Below are 14,044 nucleotides of genomic sequence, written 5' to 3'. Positions count from 1 at the left end.
TGAATATAGCCATCGCATCGCATCCCTCACCATCGCCTTCACACCGGCCGAATTAATGCAAGTCAAATCGAAGGAAAAAACAGTCAAAAAAACACACTGCAAAAAAGACAAAATAACGAAGGTAATAAGTCACAGTCAATCACAGATAAACCGTCATGCAATCCGGTTGTGCTTTTCTCAGCAGAGCTCTGCTCCGAGTCATGCTCAAGGGGGAAAGGGGCTCCTCATCTATGGATTTTCCTGGTGGGCCGTGAAAGCCACAAATATACCCATGCTCATGCCACAAGAACAACGTCTTCGCTGAAGAGCGGATCCCGGATCAAAAAAGGGGGAGACGAAACAAAAGTGGAGAGAAAGGAAACTGACAGAGCAAGATAATCTACATGGGATCTTGATAGACGATAATGCTGATATTGATGCTGTCGCTGATGGTGTTGGGATATAGTCTTGTGGTAATGAAACAGCGGGGTGGATAGAATGGAAAAGCGCAAGACCGAGAGAGCTAATGGAAACCAGCGCCCAATCGAAGATGCGTATGTAACATCGCTATTGTGCACTTCCCTGGATCATCGCGCGGAAGTCATCGTTGCTTTTAGAGGCCTTTTCTCCCTCTGCTCTAGGGCCAACGTCTGCTGCTGACGGAGGACCGCCACCACGCTTCACGCCTAATCCGCCTCGTCTGCCGCCGCGGACACCGGGCTGTACGGGACGTTTTATCGGTCCTGCAGGCTGGACCATCATGGTCGTGGTCTTCTCCTTCTGCTTACCAACCTGAATGCGGTCGACCTTGCGCTCCGCGCCTTGCTTCAGCATCTCAGGGACGCTACCGACGTGGAGCTTGCGGCCCGGAGCGATCTCCTTGCCCTCCAATTCCAGGGACGCCTTTCCTGCATCGCTGACATCGGCGAATTCCACGATCGCGCCCTGATGATCGGGCCGTAGAACAATCTTGATCAGCTTTCCATAAGGTTCGACGAGCGACCGGATGCGGGCGTCGTTAACGGTGTCGGGGACGTTCATCAAACCGAGGGTGCGGGCGGTGCGGTCACCCGCTGTACGGTCTCCCTCAGCCGCGGGGGACGGTGCTGACACGCCGTTGGGCTCAACTGAAGGCGATTTCGATCGACCCACGCGAGATACGATGGTGGTTGCCGTGCGCTTGGCTCCGGTGGGGGCTGACAGCTTCACGTGGAGCGGTCGTCCACGGAACTCCTGCTGATCCATCTCAAGCGCAGCATTCGCCTCATCCTGCAGAAATTAGCTTGGCACTAAATAGGTGTTTCTAAAAACGCGCCTACCTTTGACGAGAACACGACATAGCCGAATCCCTTGCTGCCACCGTCGACCTTGGTGGGAATACGAGCCAATTCGACCGTTCCGTACTTTGAGAAAAGCTCCTTGAGGTCGTTTTCGCTCGCTTTCCAGTCGAGATTCGACACGTGAATCTCTCGTCCCTCGTGCATAGGGCCATGGCGTTCCTGTCGCTTGGAGGGGTCTGAGATCTTCGCGACCAGTTGCAAGTTGTCGCCTACCGTGCTACCGTCCAGCTGGGTTGCGTTGCAGGCCTCATGAGGGGATCTAAACTGGACGTAGCAGAACCGTCGGTGCGTATTGTACTTGAGGGAGGGGAACCGCACGTCGAGAATCTCGCCATACTGGTACAGTGATCAGCACCCAACACCAAAGCATAGATCTCACAAATCAACATACCTCGCGGAACAGATCACGAATGTACGCCTCGTCGGCTGTGGGCGGGAAGTTGGTGACGAACAGAGTGGCACCGCTGGCCAGCTGGACCTCGATCGTGTTGCCGTCGAGGATCTTTTGGTCACGTGTCTGGGCAGAGACGGCGTCGTCGCGGTTGTCGAACTCGATGGTCGCCAGCGCGGAGTCATTTTCCGGCACCACCTTCAGGCTGTTGATCGTGCCGCACTGCGCACCGTTAGCTAAAACACGCTAAGTCGTGCTAAAACGAAGCCACTTACGTCGCGGAAGAACTGGCGTATTCTGACCTCCGAGATGTCGCGCGGCAGGTTTTTGACCACCACCGTTGCGTTCTCCCGGTCTCTCTTGGGGGGAGCGGCCGCAGACGGCCGCAGGGCAACATCCTCGGGCCGTGGCTTTTTGCTGGGCAGAGCTTGAGCATCCGCCTCTTCTTCTCGTTTTCGTTTGGAAACAAGCACGCCGTTCTCGGTCGGCGGGGGCTCTTGCACCGGGGCGGGCTGCTGCGCCGCAGCTTCCATCGCCTCCTTTTCACGTTTCCTGGCGACAGCTTTCATTGCCTTTCGTGTTTCCACGAGGGCAAGCTGAAGCTCGTCGGAGTCCTCGTAGTCCTCGCAATGGGCGATGTAGGTGGCCATGATCTTCTCAGGCCAGTCCAAATCTGTCCTCTTGATCGCCTGCTTCAGCACGGCCGTTGCATAGCTGGGGTTGGGCGTCCGCCGGGCAGCATCCGCCGTAGCTTCTCCCTGGACGAACTTGCTCCATGATATCAGCTCCCAGGCGTAGTATGTAAGCCAGAATTCGTAGCTACTGCCACGACGACCGACAAGGCCTTTGAATGTTTCTCGAGCGCTGTCCCAGCTTCCGCTTTCGCTGAGATATCTGATGTAGATGCGCTCCAGACGAAACATTGGGTCCCCTTGGTAGGATTTGCCGTATTTCTTTTCGCCCAGTTCCTGGACGCTTTCGATGGCGGACCGGATGCCGACTTCTGCCACATCGAGGTCCTCGTCAGTGGAATCTGGCAGGAAGGCGCGACGGCGGAGGTAGCTGCACCAGGTCGTGTGGACTTTGAGAACCTCCTCCATCCCACCAGCGTCAAGCAGACCGGTGCTCGTTGCCTTGTGCTTGATATCAGCGATCTTCATGAACGGTTGCCCTTCCCGTTCGGAGCTCAAGAGGTACTGCGACCACAGTGAACCAGACCAGGGACAATGTCTCGTGGCTCGATCAAGCGTGGAGATCGTAGACGTGGAGACCTGGCCGTGCATGGATTCGTCAATCAGGAACATGATGTAGTCCTCCCAGAGGTTCACATCGGTCGGGAAACGGAGCACGGCTCGCTGGTAGAGTGCGTTCGCCAGATCAAAGCTGAAGATGCGCTTTCTACGGTTCCGGCTGACTTCCCAGTCGATATACTCGGAGAACGTGGTCCATTCCAGGGTCTTGTCGCCCGATTCGACGGCCCGCTGGAGTTTCATTTCCAGCTCTTCACGGGCACCATACTTGGCCTTGGCCTCCGCGGCTCTTGTGACCGTATCGGCCATGATTTCCTCGTAGTTCGCATTGTAATAGGTCGAGATGAAGTTGGAGAAGAGCTGGAACGTCTGATCCCAGGTGGCGTGCGGGGTCTGGAGACGGCTGTCAAAGAGGGCGCGGACCTGAGCAACCCTCTCCTGGGTGGGTGTGCGGGCAAGATCCTGCATGGACAGGTCGAGGAACCGATCCCAGACAACGTTGCTGTCGTTGATCCGCCAGCGGGTGGCCTCCGCGCCTCTCTGCCACACATCCATGACCGATTGCCAGCTGAAGACTTCACGCCCGACCAGCCTATCCTCCTCACTCCACGAGCTCTGTCCAGAGTCACCGGCTGCGGAGTTGTACAGATAGAGCATCCATTCCCCGTAGATGCCCCACAGCTTGGTACTACCGTATTCTTCCTCTACGGACCTCTGACATAGCTCCATCACGGAGATCCTTTCTTCCACGGTCTGGGCCAGCATACTCTCGTCCTGGATCCACTCCGCCCAGAGATCCTCTCCTAACGCGAAAAGCTTGTCCATTTCCTCTCTAGCAGTCCTCATGTCCTTGAGCAGGTCGTATTTCTGGGGGTCACCGTGTACATCAGGGTTGTCCGGAGGATAGACGTGATTGACAAAACCCGCGTGGAGCAGCTGGATGAACTGGACATGCGACTCGTACGCATGGGGATTCTCCTGGATATGGGAGAACAGCTGCGTGGCCAGCTGCTGGGCCTCAGGAGCCAGAGAGGTATCTGCGTAGTTCCTCCGGGCGTACTCCTTTGGACCTTCCGACATGGCGATATCAAACGAGGACCTAGAGGTAGGGGTGTTATGTGAGACCGGATTGACGTGAGGATACATGGTGGATGGGGAAAGTTGGCTTTCGTAGGACTCCGTGCTGCGCAGGATGGGGGCATTGGAGCGCGGGGGTTGATGGTGCTGCATCGATGCCAGGTCTGCGAGCGTGTCCATGCCCGGCGTAGACGGCTGTCTTGACGGGGGCAGCTCATTTGCAGGCGGTGTGCCGTTCCCTCCACCCACGTTCTGACCATTTGTAGGACTCATCGCGGGCGGGGACGCTTCGGGGAGGCGCGAGGGCGCGTAGACATGCTGCGCGAGCGGGGACGAGGTCATGCCATGTCGAACGGATCCTGAGCGCGGTCTCCGAAAACTCCTGCTGTGGGGAGATAGGCTGGAGGATGGGGCGGAGGAGGAGACAGGCACGGGAGCGGGCGCAGGGGAGGAATGCCCCGAATGGGCGGCCGAATCCTGCGGCGAGAGAAGTGAATTGATATCCATCTCCGCGGCGGGTAGGATGCGCCTGGGGAGAGGACAGCTGTCGACGACCCTAGACGACAGAATGGGGCTACCACGAAGCTCAAGGGGCCAGATGCGCTGTCAGGGAAAGTGGAATCAGAGCGAGACCGCGAGATACCTCATCAACGAGTCCATTCCTGCCTCGGCCGCGAGCCGTTTTTTTTGTCGAGCCACTACCACGGTGGGCGATCCGGAGGAGGGGAAGCAGAGGGGGCGACCCGAACGAGCGCGACACGAGGCCGTGAACGGGGGGCGTTAAAAGAGGGCGCCGAACGACCGAACGGAGGATAGGGTCTAGGGTGGAAGGGGGAAGAGTGGGTGGAGGTGGAGAGAGCTTTTCAGGTGCAGGACGCGGAGGAGCGAGCACAGGGAGAGCGACGATGGAAGGGAGAAAGCCAGCAGAGAAACCGACGGAGGAGACGAAGGAGCGGCGTCCCAAGCAAGGCTGACGGGGAGAGCGAGAGATGAGGACGAGAGAAGCAAGAAAGATGAAAGAGATGAGCCCGGTGGATCGACGGGGTGGAGATGGACGGGGTCTCTGGAACGGACGACGGACAGACAGCTCGTGATGGCGCACCGTCCACCTGCGGCTTGACGTAGGGACGAGCACTAGAGCGCTACGGGGTCGAGGAGGTATCGATAAGCCTCGACTTGGGAGTCGTGAGTCTGTACGAAGGAGATCTCGACTGCTTGACGTTCGGGGAGGATGTCGTCCGAGTGAGGCTGATGCTGTGGCTGGTCGTTTAGGGGCTATGATCCTCTCTTGTTCTCCATACCTACAGTCGCGATGGGACGAGCACAGCTCCGTCTGTCTAACCTTGTCTGCTACTCTGTACGCAGTAGAACAGCTTACTATGCTTCTCTCTTCTACGTGATCCTCTCAGATGAACAAGATGACCTCCGGTCGACCACCCATGGCCATCCTCCCCATCTGCTGCCCCAGTAGGCGAAATAGTCGAGCGCGACCACGACATCTCCGTGCGCTGGGCCAGAAGAGCCCGAACATCTCCATAGGCCCAGCCTCTTCGCGGCACAACGTATTGCCGTCCCTCAGCCCTTTGTGTGGTCACGTGATGACCATCGTGAGTAAGCGCGCCGGCCTGGACCCTGGTCCCCCCGAGTCCTCCCCGACTTCTTCCCCAGCCGCCCGGATGTTCTTCTTCCTGCTGTCCGACAGAGTCTACACAAATGCTCTAATGATCTGGCTGTATGCATCTCACGACATCTGTATACGGAATGATGGTAATCCGTCCTGAGCAGCGCGCGGCTTGACCAACGCAGGAACGCACGAATCCTGCACGCTCTCATTCGTCAATTTGAGAGCAATTCCATCTGCCCTCGTATACAAAATATCTCGACCGCTCGCTTTGCTTTTCTCCCACATGACATGTAATGAGAATATTCATCTGCCACTTTCTTTCTATTTTTCCTTTGATATCTGCGACTCGTTTTATACCCATCTCAGTGGTTAGTGACTGGTTCTCTCCCAGCTCAACGCGTGTCGCGTAAAGTGACTGCCAACCGACCACATCTCTACTATCTACAAGATCATCCAGATACATCACAAATAATCAGAATTGTCCATCCAAGCTGGAACCTGGGCGTGTGCCTTTTGAACCGCAACAATGAACACCCGCAGCATAACCACAAGCACAGCCACTGCCAGCACCAGCGGAAAAGACAACATCCTCCGGGCCTCCACCCGCGCAAAGATTACAAAGCCCAATCTGAAATCCAGACCTACCACCTCTAAAACGACATCAAGGTCTTCAACCACCACACCAAACCCCCAGCACCAACCATCCCCCCACCTCGACCCAACCCTCATCACCAAATCCCTCCGCCGCATCGCCTCCCACCCAACCCTAACCCCCTTCCGCCGCCAGGTCTACCGCACCCTCCTCTCCGTCCCGCCCGGCCGCTGGACCACCTACTCCGCGCTCTCCGCGCACCTCGGCAGCTCCGGCAGCAGCTCCAGCTGCGCGAGGGCGATCGGGAACGCGATGCGCGACAACCCGTTCGCGCCGGACGTGCCGTGCCACCGGGTTCTGGCGACGGACCGGACGATTGGGGGTTACAGAGGGGCGTGGGGGCAGGGGGGTGAGTACGCGGTCGAGAAGACGAAGTTGCTTGTGGGGGAGGGGGTAGTGTTTGATGAGCGAGGGAGGGCTAGGGGGGAGTGTTTTACGGAGTTTGTCGATTTGGGGGAGGTATATCAGGTTTGACTTTAATGATGATATGTGTTCAAGAGATGTATTATTATTATTATTGTGTCTGCTTTCTGAACCTGCTGCTGATCAAATTCTCTTCCGTCTTGAAAAGATCTCGCTAGCTAGTCTTAGGTAGCACACACATAACACAAGCTACATAATTAACACATCATAACTCATACATCCAAAAGAATCCCAGAAAAAAAAGAAATAGATAAAAGACCATGAACTACAAGTTATCCCCTTCAGGGAATACCACAGTAACTTCCAATACACGGAGCTCCCAGGAGCTTGTAATATATTTGTCCTATTGCGCGTCCTCCCTCCCTCTTAAAATCACCTAATCAAGGAAAAACGACTGTAAGCTTCACGTAACCACTTATTTAGTCCAGTAGATTGAACAGACCATATAGACCCGCGTAGTAGGCACGTCTCGGCAGTGAGAGCACATCTGGACCTCACGAACGCCAATACCTGCTACTGGGCCACATCACGGAGCACTCCCCTAGCACCTAGGGGTTGGTGCTAATGTTGAATATAGGTGGCTTTTCAGATGGATAGCCTTCTGGCAGTTCGATCTCGAGGGTCAGGGGAGGAAGATGAGCGAGCTCGTGGACATGCGGTCCGGTATCACTAGCCAGAGGGTCGATCCCGTCCTTTTCTCCATTGCTGAGACCTGCCTCGCTGGCTTCGAGAGACGTAGGTGGCGTCAAAAGAGCAGGTGGAGGACCACCCGTCAGCACTCCATATATGCCATTCAGAGCACTACCTACCTACCTACCCCGCAACAAAACTTAGGGCCCCTAGCTCAGTTATAGAGGTAAAGTAAGATGCCTGCAGCGCCTGACCTGACTTGGCCTCCTGGGTCCTTAGAAGAAAGAATGTGCCCCGGTTCTCAAATTCTGGGGGTGGTATTAGCTTAAATTCTAAGATAGAAAAATCCTGTCCGCCAAAAGCAAGACAGGGTTTTCATAGCATTCTTCCCCATCTATCAAAGGATAAGCTGGTGGAGTGAGCTGTTTTCGGTTTTTGTTACTTTTATGGATCGGTGTTTATATCTTTTAGTAAATTAGAAGCGTACTGTTTGTTGTATTTTTGAGCTGGAAGTTAGATAAATGTGACTTCTATCTCTGAGATGCATGTAAATAGTGCTCGTTTTAGATATTACTTTACTGCGTTGTATAGAGAGACAGGAAGAAATCGAGACCACTAAGGTAATAAGGCACGTAGGTAAACAAAGGGGGAGTGGTCAAATCCCGTTACACCTAGGAAGACGACATTACCAGTAATGGAAAGCCAGTGTTATGAGGCTTCGAACGCGGGGAATGGGCGGCCACCATGGACTTTGAGTCTTCCTCCAGACCAACAATCAGAGTCCTTCATCAAAGCAGATCCGTAAATTGTCACTGGATGGTATCCTAATCATTTTCAGAGTCAGAGGATCAAATAGGCAGACAAAAGAAACGGCTCTTTTCAATCCTGCAACTTTGAAACATTGTGGATATGCGGGGCAAATGGGGGTAAATCCGGGGCCCCTCACTGTGGGGGAGACGGCTCGGTGTAGCTCCGAGCGAGGCGTTGCAACGTGATTATGAAGCCGTAACTAGGTATTTTTCATTGCTGTTTATGAAGGTCTACATGGGATCTGATGCCCAGTAGTTGTAGAATACATGCATCTGAGAAAACGTCCCCAAAAATTGCATCATGAGTGCGCATCCATAGTAAGTTTAGGGCACAACTTATTCGCCCAGGGAAGGAAAAACGGCAGGATTTCCTGTGAAAGTCCACCAATAACGACTCCATACCTAGACGCACTCTACGCGTATCATCTCGTTGAAGAGGTTTGATTGCTCCTCCAGTGTAAGATACACGCTCAGACTGAAATTTCCGCCACCCCTCGCGTGTTCTTCAAGGGCAGAATATCCCTGCGGGTGCTCTGCTGGCACCAGTCTAGACAGTCCGACGAAAGGCGTACCGTGCCATAGCGGCTGGGCGCCGGATAAAAGCCTGAACGGAACGGAACATCCACTCCAAGCTATACGACCATCGAAAACCCTCCAGTTGAAGCCATTGCATGGAGCACCAGGAAGATGGAGAACAGGCTTCAAGACAAGGACATATGGATCGGAGTCAGCGGGGCTCCATTTGACTGTAAGCTCGACGGTACCGACGCCAGCGACAGGGGCGCCTCCTGCGGTGCCGCTGATTTGATGGTACTTGGTGAAGGATGCCCGGTTTTTTGCAGTAGTGAACGTCTCCGCAGATGAGCATCTAGTCATAGCATCGCTGTTCTGCCGGGGTCTGGACGGCGTCCTGGTGTTCGTTCTGAGAGGTGGCATCGCGAGGAATTGCACCGAGTTCGCTCATCCTGAATGCTATGACGGTAAATTAGCAACTTCTCTGTTCACTTAATAGCAAAAACAAGACATATCTTTAGGTAGCCACGTTCCTGTACGGACGAGGTACTGGCAAGCGAGTCGTCGAGACTGACAGTGGACAGGGTATCACTGTGCTGGTCGTCCTTGTGCATCTAGCAGTTGTAGACTTGGATAGAGAGTGAGTTAGCTCGACTTTTGTCTATCCTCGTAGATACCTAAGGAGCAGGAAGGTACCTGGAGTAAGTGAAGTGTGGGCGTGTTTGTGGACAGACGTGACGGAGCCCACCCTTCCTGTCGGACTCTCGAGGTAGAGAGACCTCCTGGTCATGTGTTCTCCATACTGCTTGCGCTTTCCAAAGCCATTCTTTATCTTTTTTATTTCCCACTCACTTCAGACACAACATGTACGGTGTGTGAAGCAACGTGGAGTCTACTATATCTGTTTACATAGTATCCCGGGCCGCAACTCCAGGTCCTCAAGATCTGGGACTAATTAATCGAACGAGGTAAAGCACTAACGGGTCAAATCGCCTGCATAGCCTCTGGGCTAATCCCAAAGACAGTCATTTACTGGCATTGACTCCGCACTTTGCTGATACCGTTTCATGCTCGACAGATCGATTACCGGGAAAGATGATGAGAAATACTACTTATGGTGACTGGTCCTTACCTGTACATTATCGACTTCAATACTCGATGATGAAATTGGTCCAAGGTGCAGTATATCAAGCCGATTTTACAAGAAAGCTTATTCACTATTGCAACCATGGATATGCTTCTGAGTATCCTACTGCACTGTCTTCTGATTGCGGTCCCCGTTTGCGGGGAGGTGATACTTATGCCTCAGAATGACTTCCAACCCGTATCTGGCCAAAGCTATTCATTTCCAGTCGATCTCAGCCCGTTCTTTAACAACCGTGGATTTGGAATGACTTCCAATGAATCCAATTTCGACGGTTACGGAAGTAGCGCACCTTTTCCCACTTCAAGCGCTTAAACATGCTAACTATATGTACAAGACGCATACCCTGCTCAGGAAATGCCACCTGCCAACTTTGTCTATACGGGGATCAATTATCAGTTTCCTACGTATAAAGCTGTAGGAAATGACAACGTTCTGGCGCTGGGTCAAGAGATCAAAGTTCCGCTCTCGAAATATTTCAGCGTCCAAATGCTGGCAGCTTCAGAGACCGGAATGGCCTCCGGGACAATTAATGCAACGTATGTAGACGGAAGTACTAGCTCTGCACCTGTCTTGGTTCCTGCATGGTGGAGCTGGCCATATCCCACCGGAGGGGACCTGGTCTTCCCCTACTACTTGACGAACACTTCCATGAACTATAACCGCACCAACATCTTTCAAACTGTTACCTGGCTTGATTCGTCGAAAGATCTGGTGTCCTTGACCCTGCCCAATGTGACAAGTGGGTCGGATACGAGCCCGGGTGGAGCAGCCATTGGAACAAGGTTACATATCTTCGCCTTATCGATGTTGCCTATTCCAGACCAGCCTTCTGAAAGCCCCGGACTTGAGGTGCAATACGCACGGTCAACACAAAAATGGTTTGACGGGACAGATAAGACTCAGATCCTTGAAGTCTTTGTCAATAACGTGGGCTCGCAATTTGTCTTGAAGAACAACTCAGTTACCCTATGGGTCGACTCCCCGGGCTTAGAAACGGTGACCAACGGTACATTGAAACGGCTTCACCCTGGCGATCAGGCCTTGGTAGAAATTGGAGTTGTGAACAAGAAAGGTGTCGATGCCGGAAGTACCGGTAAGGCAACCGTTGTCATTTCAGGGACCGGAATTAGCAGCGCCAACTATACATTCAATGCAACGTATGGCATCCGTCCGTATGAACCTACCTACGATTCCATCTATGCACACGAAGCGCCGAAGTGGTACAAGGATGCGAAATACGGAATGTTTATTCATTGGGGAGTATACTCAGTACCTGGATGGGGGAATACTGGCAAGAACGAAAACTACGCTGAATGGTAAGAAAGAATCAGTATCTGCCGTTCAGAGCTAATGAATGTAGGTATTGGTGGAGTCTTAACCAAGGCCCTGGAACTGCGGACCAAACATATCAATATCATCTGGAAACATATGGACCAGATATTGTTTACGATGATTTTATTCAGAACTTCACAACAGATGCATGGGATCCGAAGGAATGGGTTGATCTATTCGCAGATGCTGGCGCAAATTATTTTGTTCAAGTCAGCAAGCACCATGATGGATATGCGATATTCGATCTTCCAGAAAATGTGACGAAGAGAACCTCCGTGGCACTGTTCCCTCATCGTAACTTACTTCAGGTTAGCACAATATATACCTACCGCAGGTCAACATATATTCTTATTGGCTTATTTAAACAGGAGCTTTTCGATGCATCAAAGAAATACCAGCCACATCTGCACTGCGCAGTTTATTATTCTCTACCTGAGTGGTTTCACCCAGACTATAAAAAGTATGGCTTTTCATCATGGCCTGGAGGTATGCTGCTATTGCTCTACCTTTTACTAGAGCCATTCATTCACCTGGTATTTAGGAAACGCTACAAACCCCTTTACCAATCAAACGCTCCAATATACCGGCTACGTTCCACTAGAGGACTACATCACCGACAAAATAATACCGGAGATGAACACTCTAGCCGATATGGGCGTCGAAATCATGTGGTGTGATATCGGTGGTCCTAATAAAACCGCCGAATTTGCATCTTCCTGGTTCAACCGTGCGGCAGAGCAAAATCGACAAGTCGCAATGAATGCTCGCTGTGGGTTACCAGGAGATTTTGACACACCCGAATATGCACGGTACGACAGCGTGCAGGTCAGGAAATGGGAAAGTAACCTCGGTATGGACCCCTACAGTTATGGATACAACCGGGCGACCCCCTTGGCTAGCTACATGAACGCCAGCAGCATCGTCACTAGTCTTGTGGACATTGTCAGCAAGAACGGGAACTTCCTCCTGGACATCGGGCCCACTGCGAACGGGACCATTCTGGAAGTCGAGCAGAAGAATCTTCGTCAGGCCGGAGCGTGGATCAAGAGCCATGCCGAGGCAATCTTCAACACGACGTACTGGTTCGTGACGCCCGAGGAAGGAGAGAACATCAGATTCACCGCGACACCGGATGCTTTCTACATCCACTCGATTACGAAGCCCGATAGTACGGTTCTGCTTGACACTCCCGTCCCGTGGGTCGACGGAGACAATGTCACCGTTGTCGGTGGCAAGAAAGCGGGGACAGTGGTTCCGAGTGAACGGCTGAGCAACGGGAGCTTGAGGCTAAACGTTAGTGAGGAGGTGGTGAATGCAGATCAGTACGCATGGATCTTCAAAATCACCTATTAATGTCAAACACACGGTTTTTTTATAAGGCGGCATTTATTTACGGACGTAAGAACCGGATGAACTTGAGTTACTCTGGAGATCGAACTTGGAAATTTATCCAATGTTATCACAGCATATTGACCAAAAATAGTACTGTACCTAGGCAGGTGCTTTTTCATGTGAAAATTCATCTCCTCGATATCTGTCTTCTGACTAAGCTTCTGCATGCATGCCCTGAGCTTCCGCCTGTTCTACTCTCCTTCTGCTGCAGCCTACCACTGCCAACACGTGATGTGATACCCATCTGGTGCCATGGGCACTCGCCCGCCCTCCGACCAAAAGAATTTGAAGAATCGGAGTGATCAGAGAAATGGGAGAAATTGAAGCTGGCATCGCTACCCTCTTCGGTTCTGTTTGAAAGTAAATCATAGAGAAAGTGGATATGACCTTTCCTAGGGTAGACGAACATTCCCAAACGCTCATTTTGGATAGCTACAACATCATCTAATACTGTCGTAAGTACGGCTAAACCCAGTTAGCATTAAATCCAAGGTAGCTATCCCGCGAAATGTGCATGTCTCATCATCCAGATTGAATATTGCAGACAGACCTTGAGGGTAGGTAGTGGCGGATAAATGTCTCAAAATCAGAAAATGTCAAAACACAAAACACCTCTAAAAATGGAATAAAAAGCCTTGCCACTGCTTACAATCTATTAAAAAAAAAAAACAGTACTGCCTGCCTATGCGCGAGTCACAGTCATTTCATTTCCGTCCAGCCTTCATACCATTCTCTGAAATCGACGAGTATTTCACAAACCCTTAGCATGCATTTCTTCTCTATGTATGTACAACAGTTACCGTACTGTTACACATATCTTTATCTATAAGATCCTCACACTTCTCTTCCTGTTCTTTCACACTTTATCTTGTCAATACACAGTTGATCATCTTACAGCTATCAAAGCAGACATTGTATTTCCCTCGGCCTGTTGACCACCTGACAGACATGGCTCCAAAACTTAGCATTGTTCTGTGCCCTGAAGAACCTGAGCTAGATTGCATCCCCAACTACAACAAGCACACAATAGGACTTTCCGCCCCAACCGGAATATCTAGAAAATGTTACACAGTTCCAGAAAGGTCTCTACGAGCAGCTCCACGCCCAGAACTGGACTGACGAGCAATGCTACTTCTACTTCACCGATCTGGATGTGAACCAGGGATTTAGAAGTGAATTTTTGCGTCACAAAGGCTGGACTGAGGAACAGATTCAGCAATGGGATGAGGCGTGTCAGAGGATCAATCCTCTACCAGATTCAAAGGAAGAAACTGGGCTCTATACAGAGAAAACGTGCAGCTTTCATGGATATTATGAAGGAAGGGAATCGGCGCAGAAATATTGCAGGAGAGACGATGAAAGGAGTTGATGGGTCTACATGAGATTGATCTTTCTATTATGAGGGAATGGAATGTTAAAACTGACGCAGCAACCGGATACTGTCAGACGAACGCGATCGAGCCATCGGCCGATCCAAAGTTGGGA

The 14,044-nt window shown here is 52.0% G+C and overlaps 4 protein-coding genes across 4 annotated transcripts; 2 read left to right on the top strand and 2 right to left on the bottom strand.

Annotated features, from left to right (window-relative positions):
* Nucleotides 1-546: 546 nt before the first annotated feature.
* VTN00DRAFT_9564 (uncharacterized protein) lies at nucleotides 547-4,544 on the bottom strand (the record flags this gene model as incomplete). Its single annotated transcript, XM_069436538.1, has 4 exons — nucleotides 547-1,248; nucleotides 1,299-1,655; nucleotides 1,711-1,932; nucleotides 1,986-4,544. The coding sequence occupies 4 exons, from the start codon at nucleotides 4,542-4,544 to the stop codon at nucleotides 547-549; spliced, it is 3,840 nt and encodes a 1,279-aa protein (XP_069285149.1).
* Nucleotides 4,545-6,187: 1,643 nt separating this feature from the next.
* Nucleotides 6,188-6,787, top strand: VTN00DRAFT_9563 (uncharacterized protein; the record flags this gene model as incomplete). The annotated part of the gene is made up of 1 exon (XM_069436537.1): nucleotides 6,188-6,787. One exon carries the CDS (start codon nucleotides 6,188-6,190, stop codon nucleotides 6,785-6,787), a length of 600 nt encoding a protein of 199 aa, XP_069285148.1.
* A 1,790-nt stretch (nucleotides 6,788-8,577) lies between these two features.
* Nucleotides 8,578-9,111, bottom strand: VTN00DRAFT_9562 (uncharacterized protein; the record flags this gene model as incomplete). Its single annotated transcript, XM_069436536.1, has 1 exon — nucleotides 8,578-9,111. The coding sequence occupies one exon, from the start codon at nucleotides 9,109-9,111 to the stop codon at nucleotides 8,578-8,580; it is 534 nt and encodes a 177-aa protein (XP_069285147.1).
* Nucleotides 9,112-9,916: 805 nt separating this feature from the next.
* VTN00DRAFT_9561 (uncharacterized protein) lies at nucleotides 9,917-12,520 on the top strand (the record flags this gene model as incomplete). Its single annotated transcript, XM_069436535.1, has 5 exons — nucleotides 9,917-10,115; nucleotides 10,170-11,151; nucleotides 11,196-11,475; nucleotides 11,536-11,653; nucleotides 11,709-12,520. The coding sequence occupies 5 exons, from the start codon at nucleotides 9,917-9,919 to the stop codon at nucleotides 12,518-12,520; spliced, it is 2,391 nt and encodes a 796-aa protein (XP_069285146.1).
* Between the last annotated feature and the right edge of the window lie 1,524 nt (nucleotides 12,521-14,044).

Source organism: Thermoascus crustaceus, assembly GCF_041956765.1.
Source record: "Thermoascus crustaceus strain CBS 181.67 unplaced genomic scaffold VTN00scaffold_7, whole genome shotgun sequence".
In the NCBI taxonomy this organism is placed as follows: Eukaryota; Fungi; Ascomycota; class Eurotiomycetes; order Eurotiales; family Thermoascaceae; genus Thermoascus; species Thermoascus crustaceus.
Note: the sequence above shows the minus strand (reverse complement) of the source record. Positions and strands in the feature narration are given on the sequence as shown.